This window comes from Calidris pugnax, unplaced genomic scaffold (assembly GCF_001431845.1).
Source record: "Calidris pugnax isolate Ruff unplaced genomic scaffold, ASM143184v1 scaffold273, whole genome shotgun sequence".
NCBI lineage: Eukaryota > Metazoa > Chordata > Aves > Charadriiformes > Scolopacidae > Calidris > Calidris pugnax.
In genome coordinates, this window is record NW_015094508.1 from 6,545,592 (window position 1) to 6,566,974 (window position 21,383).

The 21,383-nt window shown below is 37.9% G+C and overlaps 1 protein-coding gene across 1 annotated transcript in view; it reads right to left on the reverse strand.

The window, feature by feature from the left end:
• The window catches only part of MAST4 (microtubule associated serine/threonine kinase family member 4), a 234,460-nt gene that overhangs the window by 178,530 nt on the left and 34,547 nt on the right, over positions 1-21,383 (reverse strand). Inside the window, exon 3 of the mRNA XM_014965031.1 lies at positions 2,175-2,249. Coding sequence (XP_014820517.1) covers positions 2,175-2,249 — 75 coding nt within the window. The remainder of the gene's footprint in view (positions 1-2,174; positions 2,250-21,383) is intronic.

Below are 21,383 nucleotides of genomic sequence, written 5' to 3' on the forward strand. Positions count from 1 at the left end.
CTATCAGACCAGGAAAGTAGTTCTCTCAGCTGTACCAGTTGATTCCGAGAATATAGCAAGGGTGGTAGGTGAGGGAAAAAAGGCATATATATATCTAGGAAATAAAGCGTGGCAGCTGTTCTTTACCAAGAAGCATGTACAGGAGAGGAGGAAGGAAAGGAGTCACTGTCAGCACAGCCAGATGCAGGTGCCTGTCAGAATTAGTTTTATTGGATTGCCATGTGGAAATACTACCCAACTAGTGGAGGGTTCTCAAAGAACAGAACTCCGAAGACTACTGTTCCAGGATTTCACTATTCCCTTGCATGGACAGCAAGGAAGGTGATCTGCAGATCTGGGAACTGTGAACTTACAGTCTTTCTCTTCTGTCACAAAATACTGGCAATGAAGCAGTGGTTCTTGTTTGCCTCCTTTCTCTTTCCTACAGACACATTTTAATCAAAACAAAACACTTAGAGCAATGTTTCTTTGTGCTGAAGAGTCTTTTCCAGGCAGATGGTCATTCTGAAGCTGTCAACAATGGTTGTGGGGGAGAGGTGGAGCCTGATGTGGTCTGTGTTAACAGTTTCCCTCCAGACGAGAAGCTGCCAACTGACTTACTCCCAGTACATCAGGATGTCCTCCCGGTAGCAAAGACTCTGAAGAACAGCAGCTAAAGGCTCTGGAAACCCCAGTCGAGACCTTTCCTGGTCCTTCTGGCCTGAAGAAAGATAGAAGTGCAACTACTGCGAAGGTTGCTTTGCAGCTACCAAGTTGAGGTTTTGACAGCACATCTACATTCAAGAAGGTGCATCCAGGGGTACAGCAGGGCATTGGAGTACAGTGGAAAACTAGGTAAGAGGAGGGAGCAAAAGCTAGCACAGCTTATATCCACAGAATACATTTTTCCTTTGGCTTTCCACATGGAGGGAATTGACACAAGTGATTCTAGTGTACATAAATACACACGGAAAGAGAATGGGCTTCTTAAGAGCAGAAATTAATTTTGAGTTAGTCTGTACTCTTACTTAACTAATCCATTTAAAAATACAAGGGGAAAAAAACATCAAAAACCCAACAACCAACATACACTTCACTCACTTCTGTAACACCCAAAATATTCTTCCACAGTCCCCCAAAAGGATAGTTTAGTATTGTCAATGTTGTTACAGGCCAAAAGGAATAAATAATATAAGCTGGCAACAATAAAAGTAAAAAAAACCTAATATTTAATTAGTCCACATATTCAGTAACAGGAATAATCAGTCTGACAACAGTGACTGGAGTCATAATTTAGAATGCAAGACAAGACACCACTTTTTTTATTTCCTAAAATCAAGGCTTTTCTTTCAAGACCAAGACTACTATCACTGACCTACTTCAACCTGTATCAAAGGTTGTATGTAAATATTGTGATCAATTTTGCTAGTCTAAATCTAAAGGAAAGTGGAAACTGGGATTTCTGGGAGGTGGTAGTAATGGATACACAGATTCATTTTTGCTGGACTCTCACAAAAAGTAGCAAAAATAGACACAGTTGAACAGTTACTGGTGCTCTAAAATTTGCATGGGAGTACAATTTCTTAGCCTAGAGAATAGAAGTACCATAATAACACCATGCTCTTTGAATATCTCAAACTGTTTTATGTACTGTTAGCAAAAAGGATATTTCTAAAAAGATGGAACAGTATTACAAACTATCTGGTCCTGCTACTATATCTGCTAATATCATCTCTTGATGTCAAGGTCTTTTTTTTTTTTTTTTAACTCTGAATCTTCTTGTCACAGCTTGATAACAGACTATTTGATTATTTTCCATATCCTTGCCAATTTTTTTTATTCAATGAAAGCCTTTTATTTAATTATGAGACAAATGAATTGCACGTTTAAGAAAACAGACATCACGCAAAGTAATAAAACCAAGGTAGAACACAGCCTCTAATTCACTTTGCAGATACAAAAACCACTCCAAAATCTCACCCCAACTTTTTCAAGAAAGTACAACAGCTGCACCTGAATATGAATCTCTCCAGTGCTGAAGTTCACCTTTAGACACAGAGTGACCATATCACTTGCAGATGAGTAAAAATAACTGTCTCTCCCACCAAGCACATAGAAGAGCTTCTCTTTATCAACAAATACTCTGCTGACATAACATTCCATTTTAAAAATGGTCCTTCAATAAAGGCACTCACTTTTGTAGCTGCTGGTTCCACTAGTCTCTGACGGTGGCGTGCTGAGGTGAAATGACTCTTCTGAGGCGCCCCTTCCTGACAGTGAACGGAGAAAGGGAAGGAAGAAGAACAGAGAAAAGTGGGGAAATGGATCGTGGAGGGGATGGAATGGAGGATGTTGGAGAAGGGAGAGGGAGAGTATTTAACTGAACTGTATTTTCACTGACTTTGTAAAAGCTTTATTAAATAAATTTCAATAATACCACTGTACAAGTATCAGAAAGAAAATGACGCTTTTACTAGAAGCAGCCTCATGAGGTTTTTATAGATGTATTATTCATATGCATTTAATGATGCTGTCTACTATAAATACACACATATGTACACATGAATATAGGCCTACTCCATTTCTAGGTACATACATTAAAATTGAAAAACCATTAATTTAACTGTTCCGAGGTATATACATTATCTTGCATTTCTGTACCAATTTAAGAAGTTACACACAAAAGAACCCAACCCACTAGCCATCCCATTCAGCTGGATTCACACGCTAATTTAAAGACCAGCATCTCCTCTAATAAAATACCATTTTTTAGATTCACATTCTCCGTCCAGAGCTTCAACAGATTATCAACCACCTTATATTTTAGAGATTTTTACCTAGCAGAGATTAATACATTTTCCTGAGAAAACCCGAGAAATAGCAGGCTTACACATGTAAAGGATAAGCATTTTCTCACTATACAGAGAAATTTGTATACAGCATTACACAGAGAAATCTGAAAGAGCATTTAACTGAAATAATAGAAGCACAACAGTCTTCATCACATGTGCAAATTTAGGGTGATACCTCATTGTAGCCGTCTTCAAGCTACCTGGATTTGCTGGAGCTGCAAAAGGAGGACTGCCTCCTCAGCTTCGAACAGTGCACCATTGGGTTGTCTACTCTTGCTATTTCTTGTGGTTCCCTCTCACCAATTAAAATTGGTACCGAACAACCTCTATAATAAGGACTAGTCTGTACCTAAACTTCTCCTTCACGGATGGAGCTGCTCGCCTTTCAAGAATAAGAAAAGAAAGGGAAAAAAAATATCCACATACTCAAACTGCTGAAGTAACAAAAAAAAAAAGAAATTAGAAATAAAGTTTGAGTAAGAATATGTATTTTGAATAACTATATTGTATAATCTGAAATTTTACACAGGAAAAACTTAATATTTGTTTCTCCTTTTCCTACAATGAAAAGAAAGAATACTATTTCTTTTGCTGGTCTTACTGCCACTCAGGCTTTCACCAGATCAGACTATTGGAGAAGTTTTTATTTCTGTTATATTCACACTGTCCTGTTTATGGAAATTATCTTGATATTCTTCAGTATCAAGACAGTATCAGTATCTCAGACATCCTAAATCCTTATTAAAGAGGTACTACTCTAACACATGTAAGAAATATTCTGAATTAAGACATTAGGATGAACAGCTTTTCTGAAAAACGATTCAATTTATTCCCTACTTCTTGACAGCCTAAATATATACTTTCAATTAAACAGCCTTGCAATGTTTTAACCACCTGAAACAACAGCATTTGCTCTGTTTGCTTTCCAAACTAAGAAAACTTCTAAGTTAATTTTCTGTATGAATTCTACCAAATACAGCATCTGAATTTTCAGGAGATAATTTTGGTGTCACAAGAAAAAAGTTGTCACAAAAAAGACTGAAGATGAAGCACCTACTCCATTGTTTCTAGAAACGCTGGGGCAACCAGAAGAATTAACATGCTCATTAACTTCACAAACATTACTTTTATTAAAAACAAGCACCCCTAACAATGAACCCTTCACTGTGTTTCAAAACTCAGCTTAAACACAAATCTGACGTTACCAAACTTTTGGCATTATAAAACCTTAGTATCTTAATATGCAAAAAAACAAAAAACAAAAAACAAAAAAACACCCCCCAAAAAAACCCCCACCCAATAACAAAATGTCTAGCAACTTCAATCATCTGCTTCTTTATGGTCAGCAGCATTGATGGACTTTGACTGGTGGTCTCATTCCTTACTGGGAACAGTAAAAAGGCCCATCACCTTCACTTCAAGGTTTTGTAAAGAGAGGCTGGTTACTGGAAAAATCTGTAGGACACAATGAACTATGAATAGAAGACTGCCTCCAGGAGAAACATTTTCCCATGTGAGAATAAACAGCTGTATCTAGCAGAGAAAAAAATGAGCAAGAACACTGCAAGCCACTAAGTGAAGAGGCAGCAAGAACCATCAGTGAATCTGTCAGAATTCTGGCTAGGAGGGCTGCCAGTCATGAAATGCTTTGCTTTTTCTGTCATCAGTTTCTAGAAACTCATTCCTATACATTCAATAAAGCTTTGGCTGCAGTTCCTACCAAGGTACTAACAGAAGCGCAGGCGGATATGAGGGCATCACTCAGTTTTGCTGAGCAGCAGTGAGGAGATGAAAATCAAGAAAATGAGGTAAGACAGATACAGACAGCATTATCCAGGTTTGACTGAATGATATCTCCACACTCAGTGTACAACCAGAACTATTACGGTGTCTTTGGCAATAACCATAAAGCACTCCTCCATCATACTTGCTGTGAAGAACTTTACCTCATGCAGCTGTCTCACAGCAACAGACCTGTGGGAATTAATCATGTGAATACCTCAACTTAGCCTGCTTACTGACACTTAAATGGCTTTCTGAAATTAACTTTGCAGAACTGTACTCAACCTGTGGAATGCCCTGAGGCAGCCCATAGAGAAAGAATGATGTAAAAAAATTATTTGTTAACTCTTCTGAAAAATAAACATATCCAGAAGTCACAGAGAACAGCCACAGTTATGCAAGCCAATTAAGCACATGCAAAACTATGCACACAGCTCTGCTGACTTAAACATACATAGTCAAGTACTTCCCAACTCAGGCTTTTCACTGCCTGTGAAAAGCCTTAAACACTGAACACTTTCCTTGCTTCAACTCAAGAGCCCATTTTTAAAAGCTAACTTCAGATGCACAGATTGAAAGATGGAGTCTTTAGCATTTAAATTCTTCATTAACAGCTCTTGTAGAAAAAATATTTTAAAAGAAATTACATTAATTTACGTACATGTACAAAAATTATGGTCAGAAGTAAGCCAAATATTCTGCCACTGAACTACTTGATCACTTCTACCAACACATTCAGTCCACCAGAGGTAATGATTCTCTGATATGCATTGAATGAAGCTTGAACTGGCCTTTGACAAAATACATGTTTACTTGCATAGAATATGGAATATCAGACACCTTGAACATAGTGCTTATTTCTCAGATCACAAAAGACTATCAAATCACAGAACTGTACATTTCAGTACAAGTGATGTACTGACCATTTAGATTCATTATTTTTGCTGTTACTTTTGGACAGTAGCACAGAAGTACTACTAAGACGGGAAACAAGGACAGTTTAAGAAGACTGCAGAAGCCTTGGGAGGAAGGGAGAACATGCATAATAACTAGTACTAAAATATGTCAGAGCAAAGGACAAAACACACCAGAAAAAAGCCTTCCAATTCTTCCATCAGTGCCGTAAAATCTTAAGAACCACTTATGCTTTATCAGATGATAACCAGATAAATAGGAACACTTCTACACAGCGCTGCTTCTGCTCGAATTCGAAGACAGCATTTTCTACTAACTTACGCAAACAAAAAAACAAGGCTATGCAGACTTCAGAAGAAGTCTGAAAACACTAAGTTATGTGAATAATTGTACCAACCAGCCAAAACTGAAGTAAATCTTGGGTTTCCCTGCAACAACTTTTTTTTTTAAGCTAGTTTTAAAATACAATTCTCTTTCTGGTCAAATCACTTGAACTAACCTGCAGAGTTTCTTTTTTGCCTTTGTGCTCTATTCACCACTTTTTGGAACACAAGTACTGTTACTGAAATCAGGAAAAGACGACAAGAAGTATTTACTCAATGCTGTCCGTATCTCACATGGCACAACAGTTAAAGATTTTTCCAGGATATGAAAGATACTGGTTCAAGATCCTCTACCCGTTAAACACCCAAGGAGACAGAAGACCTACATTTAGTTTCTTCCCCAAAATACTTTAAATATTCTGTCTCAATCCCTCCACAAATATTCCAAATTGTACAGCCCCTTCCTGCTGTAGTGAGTATGAATTCTACAGTCTGCTATTTAAGGTATGCATCTGATGGGGAGAAGATATGGCTCAAGAGCCTGCTCCAAATCGCATGAGGCAGAGGATGAAAATTCATGAGACTGTTTCCCTTTCTCACTTTCAGAACAAATACACAATTCCTTCTAGGAGTCTCCACTGGAAAAAAAAAAAACAACCACCAACAAACAGAATATTTAACAAATGCAAGGTAGACTTGCTCATACTTCTGAAAAGATATCCACAGGGTTCTTTAACTGAAAATACAATTCTACTCAACTTGGCAAATATTTCTCAAGACTCCTGCTTCTCAAAAAATAGGTTTTACTCCTCCCTAACAAAAAGGTTTCCATTCCCCGCGAGAAATCATGCAGGGCCAGCTCTTTAACTCAGAGATGTGGTGGTAATAATCAAAGATTATTGGGAAGATTATGTCATATTCAGGAAATCAAAGATAGCAGGAGTAGTGCACACTAACCCTAATTAATAGAATCAGTATTACACAAAAAGTAGTTATCTAACATTTGCATAAACATTTGATTACTATTACAGAAGGTTTCTTCGATTATGGTAATGTCTTTCGATAATGCTCTATTAAATTACTCGTGTAACTGACTAAAATTAGCAATAAGTACTAGAGCTAGGTGACCTTATCACTTCTCATTTTGGGAGGTACTCTTTAAAACCTTTAATAATTTCTTCTTAAATTTTTCAATGTTCAATCCATTATCATTTAACATAAACTTTTAAAAATGGATGCTTGAAAAAGTTCTCCTTTCTATCACAGCTTGGAATCACAGTAGGGTCAACTTAATCTTAACATTAACTAGGAATAGTGCTGATCTTCAGAGGCCCTACATTCTCTCTTATTAAGGTTATTAACCCATGTAACATAAGATCCTGTACCAAAGTGAGATTCTGGGGAATTCTTATCTGTTATTGGTAATTTTTTCCTTCTTGTCTCCCCTTCGGAATGCATTTCAGGAGCAGTTAAGAGCTGTGATAGACACAGTTTACACCTTGAAAAATCCCAGTGCAGCACAGATACCATTTCAGAAGCATAACAGTGTACCTGAATTGATGTGATTATTCCTATGACAAAGGAAAGAGTCTTCAGATTATTAAAATGTTTATGTGGGCTGCACCTCCAATGACACTAGCCATGTTGGTACACCAGTACAACATTCTGAATCAGAATATATTAACAATTCATTTTATTAGCACAAAACCATGAGATGGGTAGACTTGATGCAATAGTGCCTTTTGGCAGGGTTAACATCAGCAGATGTATGACACTGCTGGACTGCAAAGAACACACAGTAGTTTTGATAGTAACAGGTAGTAAAGACAACTATCACATTCATTATCCCCTGTGAGAACAAAAAATTGTATTTCAGTCCTGTTTTTTATCAGAAATACATTCCACTCACATTTGTGCTGCTAATCACTTCGTACCAGAGACTTTATACCTCCTTGCTTGGACAAGGAACAAGTCTGGATGCAAGTCACACCATGGCTTCCCACCATGACAATTCCAGCAGTAACCAGATTCAGGGGCTCCTTTCCCAAGCTCTCCCACCACTTCACTCCTGCCGGAGTTCACTACTCCCTCTACTGTACCCGTACAATTGTGTGTGGTTCTATTCTGTAAATCCCTGAAATGATTAAATAAATTAAGCATAGCTCCCATGGTAGCAGAAGGGTCATAGGCCAGCCCAGTGTCAGCCTTTCTGATGAACTCAGAGAGCTGGTCTGATGTGTGATGGATCACTGAGGAGAAGAGCTGGACTAGAAACTCTGTATGCCACTCTGCTGCTAAAGATCTTCATGATGGAACTGCCAGCAAAGCCTAAGTAGGCAAATCCAAGCAGGGATGAAAGTTTATCATCGCGATATGGTAACAGAGGAAGAGAGCTACCTTGAAGGTACAACTGAGATCAGCAAGAGATGAAAAAAAGCTACTGGGACAGTGCATGGAAAAAACATAACTGGAATTAAAGATAAAAATAAAGACGAGAATAAAGGCAAGCCCGCTCTTTCTCTATGGAAAAATTCAATACAGAGCATTTGAAGTATGCAGAGACATTAGACTGTATGCATACAAGTTTTTCATTACATCATAACCTTATGCCCCTTCGTATTACATTCTGATTAAAAAAAAACCTTCTGCAAACATCAGCTGTATATACTCCTCCAGACAGGACTGACTAATAAGGGCAGACAAACCACAGAAAAAGAAAAGGCTAGAATCAGGGTCAGCCTCTTAGAGGAAGAGCTATCTTTCATTTAAAAATAAAAGAAAAGGAGAGGAAAAAAAAAAAAAGTAACATTTACACACTGAAAAGGCTATGCATTCATAGAAACTGCAGTTATTACCAGCAAAGCACAGGTGGTGGATCCACAATACCATCACGGGGTGAATGTCCTTTCCAGAGGAACAGGTCTGTTGCAATTACCAGTTCACATAATAAAGCAATAGTCAGAAAACTAGCTCCTTGCAAAGGCCACCATGATTCACATCAACAAGGACAGACAAAGGAAAAACAGAAGGAACCTAAATGATTCCCATCTATGGCAAGGTATTTGAAGGGGCATCAGGTATTGAACATGTTACGTAGTTTATTTTTGAAGGCACAGAACACTGAAAGCAGTTGTGAGGGGAAAACATGATTTTGGTGGCTCTGGCTGGTACCTAGGTCAACACTTTATAGGCTTGATACCACAAGCAGTTTCCATGTAAGAGCAATTACCATTAACAGCACAGTCGTTCTCATGAAAAAAGCAGTATCAAAAGACAAGAGAAAATATCAAGTGACATAAGAATGCACTCTTACCCAAAGAGATTTCTACTGTAAGACTGAAGCAGTCACTGTCCTCTCTTTTTTTCTCTCTGTTTTTTTTAGCTGCCAGACCAAGATCAGAAGCAGGAGTGGCAGTATTCCATACACTGGCCCCAGACAGCTTTGCAAGTGTTTAGCACTGAAGAAAAAAGATTCACAGCAACAACTCCATCCACATCAAGCTGGACAAGTCTTAACTCCAGCAGGTCTATTTCAATGTTTTTACATTATTATGTCTCGTACTGAAGAACAAACACCTCCTCATATATCTCCAAACCATGACCTTTAACCTTGCTTTATTCTCCAAGAATAGTCCTGTGCTATCTCCTCAAGATATGGCTGCATCCAAGATTTAAGTCCCTGCCACATCCTTCAGTGCCTCACACTCCAGTCTGAGCATCTCAGCATTTGCATCTAGCAAACGCTGTAGTAAAGCCCATGACCAAGGCCTGCTGGTGATTATTAAGACCGTATCTTGAACATTTTTACACACTATGATCTACCTCCTGCTCTACGCACCTCCTACTAGATGCAGCTGTTCCACTCAATTAACAAACCAACTGTGCTGGGAGTGCAACGTCACAGAGGCAGTGAGAGGCCACGGTGCCATGCTGCGTCCAGTGCAAGACAGTACAACACCTGCACCTCAAGCCTTAATCTCAAAGCACAGGTCAGGAATTAAGTCCCTTCTCCAAGTGTGTTAGAGGCACATCTGACAGCTGGGAAACACAAGCTAAACTAGTTCACCTGTTTTCTTCACAATACCAAAGTAGAATTGCCAGTTCTGTTGATAACAATGACCAGAACAGATCAAGGTGACTTAGCATTCTTAATTTTTATATATGCACAAAATAAATATATATATAAACATCTAAATATCTTTATAATCCTACTGAATTAGACAGGAAGGCAAAGAAAAGAAATAAGAAAAACGTATTCTATTCTGGAAGTTTGAGCCTCAGTCCTCCCCATGACCCATATTTCTCAAAATAAAAACACCACACATGTACCCTTCAGAGTAGAAAAAGAGTTCTTGATCAGTATATTTAGCTACTTCCTAGTAGCAGTCATGATATCTACAAGAAGGGCTGGAAGGAGGATTGGAGGAACACAATTTATTAAGAAATCAAAGACAGACATGGAATCATAACAGCATTTCAGAAAGACAGTTCAGCTTTGCGTTTCGCAGTGAAACATAATTGCCAAAATTTCCCTTAAAAAAAATTAAGTTTAACGGACAGCCTTTCCCTTTGATATTCTATGACAATGTAGGTCTTATTTTTCCAAGATAGTTAGCGAGATAAAGACTTTCCTCCTTTCCCTCTCTGATAAAATTTGTTTTCTTCATTTTTCATACCAAAAATAACTCATCAGAAATGCTTTGAAATACCTTGCTGATAGAATATGTAAGTCTATCAAAATAAAAATGGGTAGTGAAACTAGTAAATTTTACCGTAATTTTATCTTGAAAACCAAAAAGATAGCAAAACATACTCTGCTTACATGAAATCACACTGAAAGCTCACTAACACATAAAGGATATACAGTGTGGAAAAATCAAATTACTCAAGGTGACATGCAAGAATGTAACAGATTGATGAGAATTAATTTAGGCAGAGCCAGACAACTTCAGCAGAGGTTGAGAAGCTTTGAACTTACCATTTTGACAATATGGTATAAGGCAAAAATGTATGCCAGCCGTGCACTGGCCTGAGAGGTAACAATATAGTATCTTCTCTGAAGTATGGAGACTTCGCGGAGTCATGGAGAAAGTTCAGCTGAATTCATATCACTTACTGTTTTAAAATAGATCAAAATCCCTGGCTGTGTTTAAGGGCCGTTTAGATGCAGTGCTAAGGGACATGGTGTAGGGGAGGACTTTGTAGCGTAGGGTAGATGGTTGGACTCGATGATCCCAAGGGTATCTTCCAACCTAGACGATTCTATGATTCTATGAAAATCTTAGGGCCATGGTTTAGTGGTGGTTTTGTCAGTGTTAGGTTAATGGTTCAACTCAATGATCTTAAAGGTCCCTTCCAACTTAGATGATTCTGTGATTCTATGATTTTATCTTCACACAGTAGGCAATTCAATGTGCCAAGCGTGAAGGCAGGACCACGTTAAAATTCTAACATACAGTTCTTCCCTCTCATATTTAGACTCAAGCAAGTGCAAATCATTTGGGGGTTTATTGTGGGGGAGGGGTCAGTTGGTTTGGGTTTGTTTTTTTAAGAAGTAAGATGTTTCTCACTGATTTCCACTGCCTTAGATTTAGATTTTCAATGTAATACTTAACTAGGCTCTGTGCCAAGCTCTACAGGCTGACCAGGAGAACTCGTTCTGTTAGAAAGCTATCTCGCAGCACACGCAAAGCACAAGAAGTAAGAAAAATTTCTATCTGATTATAGAATATTTTAAAAAGAAAAAAGTAACATGTTGTCAGTTATTTGACAAGGAACATTGCATCATGGTATGTCTGGCAATCCTTATAGCCAAATCAAATCAACAAAAAACAATGTATATGTGTAGCTTCAATTTTAAACAGTAAGAAAACAAATCCTTGAAAGCTATTTCCCAAAGAGAACAGAAATTAAAGGCCAGGACTGTACCTTGCACCAATTCATCTGTCCAGCAACAGAAACTACTGGCAAAGGAACAATTAATCTGAGGTAATTTTCTGTACCCTGTTCTTGCAGCACAGCCATAGATACTAAATTTTGCATAACAAAAACATGTAACTAACAGGTTTGTTATAATTGCTTGGCAGTTTAACACATTAGAGAGCTGATACACTCCCATTAGCATTGCTAGTTATGGCACTGCCCTCTTCTCCCTGACTGCATCCTGTTGAACCCAGATAATTACAGTATTTGAACAAAGAACACTGGGGCATTCTGAAGGAGAAAAAGGCAAGAATTAGTATCTGACAGGATTCACATTGATTACTGCATTTCCTCAGAGATGCTAGAGAGAATACACATGAAAAACAGGTGCTTTAAATATAATCTTTTTTCTAGAATAGCTCCTTTGCGGAAACACATCAATTTAAAAGCACCTGAATCTTCTTCCTGCATCTCCTTAGAGCCTGAAGACTAGAACACACGCTTCACATACCTATAAGCCTAACCAGCTTTACTGGGTTCAGCGTGCGAGAGCTTAGTATTGATTTGTCAGATAGACTCCACATCAGAGAGAAATTATATTGAAATAACTGAAGGTGTCTTGAGGGGGAAACAGGCAATTAAAAAGCATAGACTACAGTGTTTTGCAGCAGTGCTAAAGAACTAACTGGAATGTTCCATTCTTACTGTTAAAGCAAGAAGCATAAGGTGCTACAGAAACCATTAAAAAGACATCGGTTCTAAACACACACAAACAAATCCATGGGAACTGAAGGGGAGAAAATAAAAATGCACACACAAGAAGTTGCCTTGTCATAATTCTATTTTAAAACCTCAAAAAGCAAGTCCTCATCCTCTATCTCAATACGAATAGGGTTGGATTCCGCTGGGAGCTTAAAGAGAATGTAAGATAGACAAATGACAAACAGCAGAGCTGCTAAGTTGGCGTCACCAGCAGAGCAATTAGAAAGCATAAACCAAAATCCAAGGACTCCTGAAAGAAATGCATGCTGAAAGATGAAAATCTATGCAGGGGCCTAAAAGCCTAGAGAAGAAAGTCAACCAAGTGCTCTTTGAGAAATCAAACTGAACCAAGTTAACAGTCAATCAAGATGTTACACCAGTCCAGCAGGCACATTCTCCAACTAAGTTAGAAACTGCTATCTTCAGAAGATCAGGGAGAAACACTATGAGGTTTTTGAGGCTGCCTCATACAAAAAGCGTGGTAAGAGTCAAATCTGTTACCGCTACTGCAAAGCAAAGCATGCAAATGCAGAACACCCCCTACCTAGCGATGAATTTAATATGCTTTACATTAAAGTTCAAGAAAATTGTACAATTTGACCACCTTGTTCCAAGAACAATTTTGAACTGTAGCTTGCAGACAAGAGCAAAAGTAAGAAAGAAAATGACATTCAGCTTCATCCTTGAATGTTAAAATCTGCTATTTATCATTGTCAAACAGTCACAGATAAGAGTCCGATAGCACAACAAACTTGATCGCTATTCAGCTTACACCAAGTAAACTGCAATAATCTTTTATGTTTAAACAAAAACACACTACTGTGTCTTAAAGAACCAAAAAAGAAAACAGCACATGAACTAATAAAGAATCAGAGTACCATAAAATATGGAATTTACCCTGGTCATAAACATCTGCTGTTCCAAATTTTTCATTTATATTACTCCTTCCTTTCTTGCACTTCTCTACATTTACTAAAATCTTGAAAAATTGGAAGTAATTTAAAACTAGGAAGCTGCATTCACAAGGGGCACTGGAGCCCTAAAATCAATTTTCCACTCATAACCTAAATTTTCCAGCTGTGCCCGTGAGTGTTGTATTCAGAAAACAGAAGAGGGTAGGGCTTATTTTCAGGTTCTTCTGCACACAAATTCTGACTGCTGAATTCCCTAATGTACCTGCAAAACTTGTGTACAGCTAGGATATTTTTAGAGCAACGGAAATGGTATCCTTCTTCTTATGGCATACTTTTAAAGCAAAGTGATAAAATACATTAAAAAAAACTTTTACATCAAAAGAACTCAAAACAGAAGTTAATGCAAGCATGCACTTCATACACTTTTACCACATCTCCCTTGCTTTTCACACAGGAAAAGAAAGTTACATTTTGGGAGAGGAGAAGAACCTGCATTAGTTGAGAAGCATCTTCAGATACGTTTCCGTATTCGATATAGCATCATTTATGCACAGAAAACATCAAGAATATTCAAATACACAAAACATATGCAAAAACATACACATGCTTGAAGTTCCAGCTTTCTAGGGCTAAAACACTATCATAAGAATTGTAATATGACATTTATTTCCACAAAACATATGGACTTTACTGCATTTACGAGATAGGTATTCTAAAAAACTACCAGGTTCCAGGTAGGTGAAAATGCAATTCAGGAAAATAAATTGCTTGGTAACAGGAACTACTGGTTACCAAAAATGCCACAAGCCCCATCTTTTAACTAAAGGCCACCCATTAGTTTCTTTAAGATTGTGGTTTTGATCACTTAAACATTTTCTTGAAATTTGACCATTTGACATTTTTTCTTTTACAGCACCTACACAAGGCTGACATTTTTGCCTAGTGCTGCTAAACTGAATCTCCTATTTCTGACAGTTTGAAGTTTAAAAAAAAAAAAATCTCTTAATGCTCTTGAATGCAATTGTTCCTCTGCTTTTGCACAGTGTTTTGGTTGGGGAGGATACCCAGGTGTCAGAGTGTTATTTAATATCCCCATGAAACTAAGCCAACTACATATTAAAAACTAAGGAATTTCAAAAGGGACAAAGTAGTCCAAACATAATGTGCTCCGTAGAAACTTGGAGTTTAGCACCTGAAGTCTCTGAAGAGCTTGCTGCTTCCGAAGGGAACAGACAGTGACTGCAATTATCCTTTGTATCACTAATCCAACTTGCTGCATGCCACCATGGAGTGCTGAGCTTGAGAACTAAAATCAAGGGGATTTGAATGAAAAGGCAGAGGGAATCCAAAAGTAAGGCAAGAGTAAAAACTGAGACCAAGTAATTGAATAAGATTACAGAGGACATGAGTTGTCGACAGGAAAAAACGTTGTTCTGACTCACATCAGATGAAGCAAGGATCCTATAGAGTCAGGGGTTGCAGAAGGAATTAGTGCTACATGTCGAAGTGAAAAAGTTAAGCCAAGAAAACAAAATTAAAACAAATTATGAAATTGTAGTTTTTAGTGTTTTACTTCGTGATCATAATAATCATTTATGATTTTTATGCAATTTTAATGTTCAGATGGATAACTGGCACTCCTATAAGCAAAAAAGTTTATTGCTTCAATCTAACAAGAACAGGAATTAATAGCATCTCAAAGCCTTTGGGCAATTTTGATAAAACCCCTAACAAGATTTGGAAAACTTAAAACTTTTAAAGCAAATTTAGTGTATTAAAAGGTGAAAACAAATCTCAAATCATTAAGCTAAACATGACACATGAAGTGGTATCACAGTCAAACTGCATCAAACTGGAATGAAGCATCTTACAAATAATTTCAAAAAGAAAACATAGAAAACTACAAGTTTCATTACTTGTGACAAAGTGAGTAAAAAACAATGCTAACAAAACCACTCATCAAACCAAGAACTACCCATGGAACTGAAAAAATGAAACAAAACAAAACCCAAACCTGTTTCAATCAGAAGTTACTATCCTTCATGCAGCTATTATTCCTACTAATACTAAGCAAGGAGGCAAAAAAAAAACCCAAAAAACCCAAAAACAAAAACCAAAAACCCACTAGCAGATTTTGGGGATAAGCCAAGTGACTCAGAAACAGGAGCTAACGAGCGCACAGAGGACTCCAAAGCTGGTTTTCTTTAAAACTCTTAGAACAAAACCAAGCTCAGTGCAAATAATTACAGATTCCACTGCTGAGCTCAACAAAGGATTTGACATGAAGGAACGTTATGTTTATGCTTTGCCTTCCAAACCTAATACAAAACAGTCAGTCAGCTTTGTGACATATTGCAGACATTATCAAGAACTGTTACTGCGATTATCAGAAGGCATTACTAAGAAGAGTGATATGTGCTACAGACACCAAGTTTGGACACGTGCCAAATATTTTAGCTGTGAATGCAGCAGGGGGCTTTTTTTTTTCGTGTTTGATTTTAGACCCTGAAATAGAATGACCACAACACCAAGAGAAGCAAAGACAGAAGAAAAGGTTAACCCTTTCAGAAAAGCTTTCACAGCTCAAATAATAGCAAAATATATGTCTGACACAAAGCCTTTTAGAGGACCTGACAAACATGTAACAATGCATGAATGCCTGGAAAATAGAGGTGAATTAACTGATCAAGAGATTGTATACTCTATTAGGCCCGCTGAAGTGACAGCTAATGAGGAGAGGAAAAGTGTTCTTTACATCTGTGTCTCTTCTCTCAGAAGGCTGGTCCTTTGCTTTCTAAAGGCAGATATCACTGCCTATCACTATTTAGGCAAAGAAAAGATGTATTCTAATGTGCACATCCCTCCCCCTGCAATAAAAATAGATTGAAAATATCCTGTCTCCTACAAACAGTGCCTAGAATGACTTAATAAAGATGGCTCTATCACAAAAAAAATGTAATAATTTACCAAGAATATACAATATTGGGTGAATTTCTTTCTTTTTTTCCAACATTTTACAGCTATATATGCTGCTCATGCAAACACTTGATGAAAGTAAGTGTCGCAATTTAAGTAGTTCTGAGCATTACTTCACAGATGCAGCCCTTGAAGGAACAGTAAAATATTAGACAAGAATGGACACAACTGCTAAGCAGAGAATGAATGCAGCATGCTGTCACACAGCTATCTACACACAACACTGGAAGACGTACATGCCGTCTTCTTCTCAACTGATAAACCTGCATCTACTAGAAACTGCAAACTGTTAGTTTTGGGTGATTTTTTAAATCCCTGTCTGGTTCCACACCCTTCCACACACATTGACCAAGAGGCAAGGACACATACCAGACCTGACTCACAACTACACAACTCCTCTTCGTAGTGTAAATCCATTCCCATCAGTACAGAAACACCAGCAGAGAAAATGGATCAAGTCCTTCTTGCCTAGTGGGAGGGAGAACACTGTTGTACACAGCATTTAAATCAGGTAAAATTATCACAAACGTTTCCAGAACCACATCTGCAAGCCTGACTTTTCTACCCTTTCTCTTCAGTTTGCAACAGAGGCCAAAGTCTAATTAATACTCTCCAGCTTTTATCATCATTTTTTCCTCAGCAGACCTCCCCAAGAATACATTTCCAAGCATGAAATGTATCCACAGAAGAGCCAGTTACAGTCTTACTATTTCTTTTCCTCTTCTGTAGACTGTGGCTTCCCAGCTGACCCTTTTACTTCACATGTCAATTTTCAGTATTTCAGAAATAATTATTTTTGTGAAACCTCCTATTCCAAAGAAATCACATCTGTTTACAAGCCACAAATAAGGCCATTTTTCCTTGGCAATTATTTCCTTCCTGTCTGATTTCTCAGACTGCATTTTTAGGTGAGCCAATAAGCAAGGACTTGGAAAAATCTGTAAGGACTTTTTGCAAAGGTCTGGGCACTTTATTTACCAAATTTGAGAATGTTTGCCTACAAAAGCCAACTATTTTACTGTGCTGGAGGTGGAGAAAAGGAGTAGTCAATGCTGTTCCCCTGTCATCTTTTCCAGAAATATATGGAATTAGTAGAAAGTGACTCCTCAGTTCTGCCTAAATAGCAACATCCCATTTATTCCACATTTTCATTTACACTGCCTGTTGCCATTTCTACAGCTATGAGTCTGAATTCTGCTATGAAATTCTTTTTACCTTATCCCCCCTCAAATCAATGCCTGAAGTACAGTATTAGAAGTTTTTCACTTGGAATTTTCCATGTTGGCCACAATCATCTCTCTGCAAACTTAATGCAATGCAGTCATCCTGAATTTAAAGAAGCCTTGGATCCCCTGAAAATTTTTCAGCATTTACCAAAAAAAAATATACCTAGAGACTACAAAACAAATAAACACAGCATTTTCTTTGACATTTGGGAGCTTTCGTGTATAGCTGATTTCTCTGCTGTTTGTCAATTCCCCTGCAAGTCTAATTAAAAAAGCTCATGTAATTACCCCAAGATTTACAAGACACTGCTTACCAGCCACTTAGAGGCAGAACTGAAATTAGCAAAAGGAAAAGGGAAGGCCCAAAGCATCTGTTCGACAAAGAGAAAGCTTCATCAGCTCTGAAAGCATGACTGAAGCTGGCTGCATCTGGCAGTAAGATTTCTCCCACATTCCCATATCCATCTTACAGATTGAAGGAAATACGCGTTACCTATACCCACCATCACACGGGCTGGGAGTCTTTGGTTTAAGGCAGTATAAAACACACTGCTTCGACGAACACCTACTAGACAAATTCATGAAACAAGGTTGAAACACAGGTCGTTAGCAGAATGCAATCAAAAACTGTGATGAAGAATATGCAAGAAGTTGTTAAGTGTTTTCTTTTTTTTTTTAAAACTTATTTTCAAGATATACCTATTTCCATCCACACTAAATTACTCGTAACATTTTTTAGAAGTTTAAAGAAATGGTCGATTTTCTCCTGGTATTTCTTAGAAATGAAATGCGTTCTTTCTAAATAAAGCTTCAGAGTCTGCTCAGTGAAAAGAAGCACATGCTACAGATTCAGCAGCTTTTATTTTTTGATGAATACAACAAATATAACTGGACATAAAGGAAGAGGTTGTAGTAAGATGAAATAGGTGTGTGTACGTATTCAGGATGCAACAAATTAAAGGCTCAGTTTCTCTCTTAGAAGCCTGAGCAACAGAAAAACCTTCCACATATCAACCCAAAACAAGACTTATCCAAGTCTACATATTTACTTAAGGCTTATATTTTGAGATTAAATTCAAGCTGCTTCCTGGCTTTTTTTAAACACAGCATGATGGTGCATGGCACTAAACACAACTACATCAGGTTCCCGTCTAAAAGGAAATGGTTTGTGTGTCCTGTAAATCAAGCTTTGAAGCAAATTGTGTGCAAACAGAAAAAAAAAAAAAAAAGAAAAAAAAAAAAAAAAACAAAAAACCCAAAAAAAAAGAAATTGACCCTCATTTTACAAATAGAGAGCAAATTGTGTGCAAAAAAAAAAAAAAAAAAAAAAGAAAAAAAAAAAACAAACCAACAAACCCATAAAAACAGCAATTGCACCAATTTGGCTTTTACTTTAAGCATGTGCTGTTTCCCATTATATGGCTGATTTAAATGCACCTTCACCTAAGAAAGCACACAGCTTTTAAGCAATTCACCTGCTTTTATCTTTTCTACATCTAATCAAAAGAACTGACAAAGTCATATGAAGTAAAGTTAGCTGACCTCTCATTGAAGATCACAGGTATTTCACAATAGTCTTAAACCAGAACCTTTCCTGCTTTTTCTTTTAAAATCCCTTTCAGAATATTCTCAATAGCCTTTAAAGGAAAGTATCAGTAACATATGAAAAAGAAGAGGGGACTTGGATTACTCCCACAGAACAACGTAACAGTGGAAGAATTCTTTAGGTTGTTTTTTTTTTTTAATGGTAAAAACATACACTAGCACTATAAAATAAGCAACTCACTACTTTGAGATGTACTATAAAAAGCAAATGACAGCCAAGCAGACAACTTGGAGACTTCATTTAATCGGTATTTACTAACGAGAATTAAACAGGGACTACGTTCTTTGTCACATGTCTTATCATCTGCTTTCCAGTTCACAAATTCATCATACTAGTCTCTAGGCTAGTTGCATGGACAACAGATGAGGATAAAAACAGAGAAATACAAGAACATAAGGGGAGCAAGAGGGCAATATGAAGACAGATTCAGTTAAGGGTCTAATGAATACAACTTGAGTGTAAAAAGGATTTCTCCCCCTCCATTCTTCTCTAGATGATAGCATGTCAACTTCAACACTTCTGAATATTGGCTATTTTTCTCCACCCTAGAACCAGATCCTAATGACAGTCAAGAGGTACACATCCTTAAAAAAATATTTATTACTGCATGTACTGCGAGTGTGAATTGGTCTTTATGGCAGTGGGATTATTCACATTATTTACATGGTCACTTAAGGCTTTTAATACCCTTAAGCGACCACGTAAACATATGTGTAGCTTATATGTGTAGCAAGTATTCTGTGAACTACTCTTGGTGTTCATTCAAAATTACTTTGTTAAGGTTACAGAAGATAAAACAAAGAAAAAAAACACCTCAAAAACAACATTTGCAAAACTCAATAAAAGGCTTTCACATTCAGGTTTAAGTTATCCCTTAATCAGAACAGACTGCTGTTCAGTTCTTGTCAAAGGGCAGAAATCTGGTTTATAGTACTCAATGGATTACAGCAGGTTTAACAGGAGGAAATCCGTTTTTGCTGTGAAGATCTACCTCTTGAAACTTTTAAATCCTCTTCTTTAAAGTCTGTCATTGGCAGTCCTGAACTGCAACAGAGATTCTCCCTCCCACTTTACAATCAAATAACAAAAAAGATTTAGGGTTTAGGAACTAAATAAAATCTCAGAATGTTTATGAAAGCTACTCACTTTCCACAGGCAAATGGCTATCACACAAAAAGTTAAAGAAAAGCTAATGAATTCTTGAAAGGCTGAGAGGCCCCGAAGAGTTTTAGGACCTCTCTATGCCACTTAACAACATGGGCTATAAATTCTACTTGCGTTCATCTGTCTAATACAAATTGTCCCAGTTGATCAGCACCAAGTTGATCAGAAAGGTCATCTTTCTGAAAAGTTCAGGAGTGCGCAAGTTCAGTGCATTTTAAACAATATAAGCAGTTTTAAATCACTTAAGAATAGCGATGCCAAATGTAAGGAGGCTTTCCTCTTCACCCTCCTGCCATTGAAACATTGCGGATGTAAAGGAAAACAAAAGAAAGGAAGTACATTCATCGCTGAGAGCGACTTGAGCAAAGGGGGTTCTAAACAATGGGCCAGAATGAGGTAGTTTGAGGTGGTGCTCCATTTTGGTGAAATAGTAAAAAAAGTAACTGCATACTTGCAGTTGTCACATGCTCGTTATTAATATACTTTATGCCAAAGAAAAAAAAAGCAACAAACCAATAAAAAAAGCCACAATTTTTTTTTGAGCGTTTTAATACATTATCCAAAAAGAGTCCACCGCTCGAGCCCTGAGTTCAAACACCACACGGTACCAACGCTTTCCCACAACCCGCACTCCAGCTGGGATACGTCATTTTTTTTTGAGTTTATGAACGCCAGCGGAAAAAAAAACAAACCAAAAAAAGTCATCCAAAAGCCGAGCGAAAAGGGCAGCGCTCCCCCCGCCCCGTTCCCCGAAGTGCGCCGCGAACGCCCGCACCGCCGCCACCCGCCCAAACTTTCTCCCCCGGGGAACGGCCGTCCGTCCCCACCTCCAGAGCACCGGTAACGGGGACAACGCGCCCGCACCGCTACCGCTGCTCCCGCCTCCCCGCCGGCGGCCAAACTCCTCAGCGCCCGCCGCCCGCCCGTTAAGGGCCGACGATTCCCCAGCCCGGCCGCCGCCG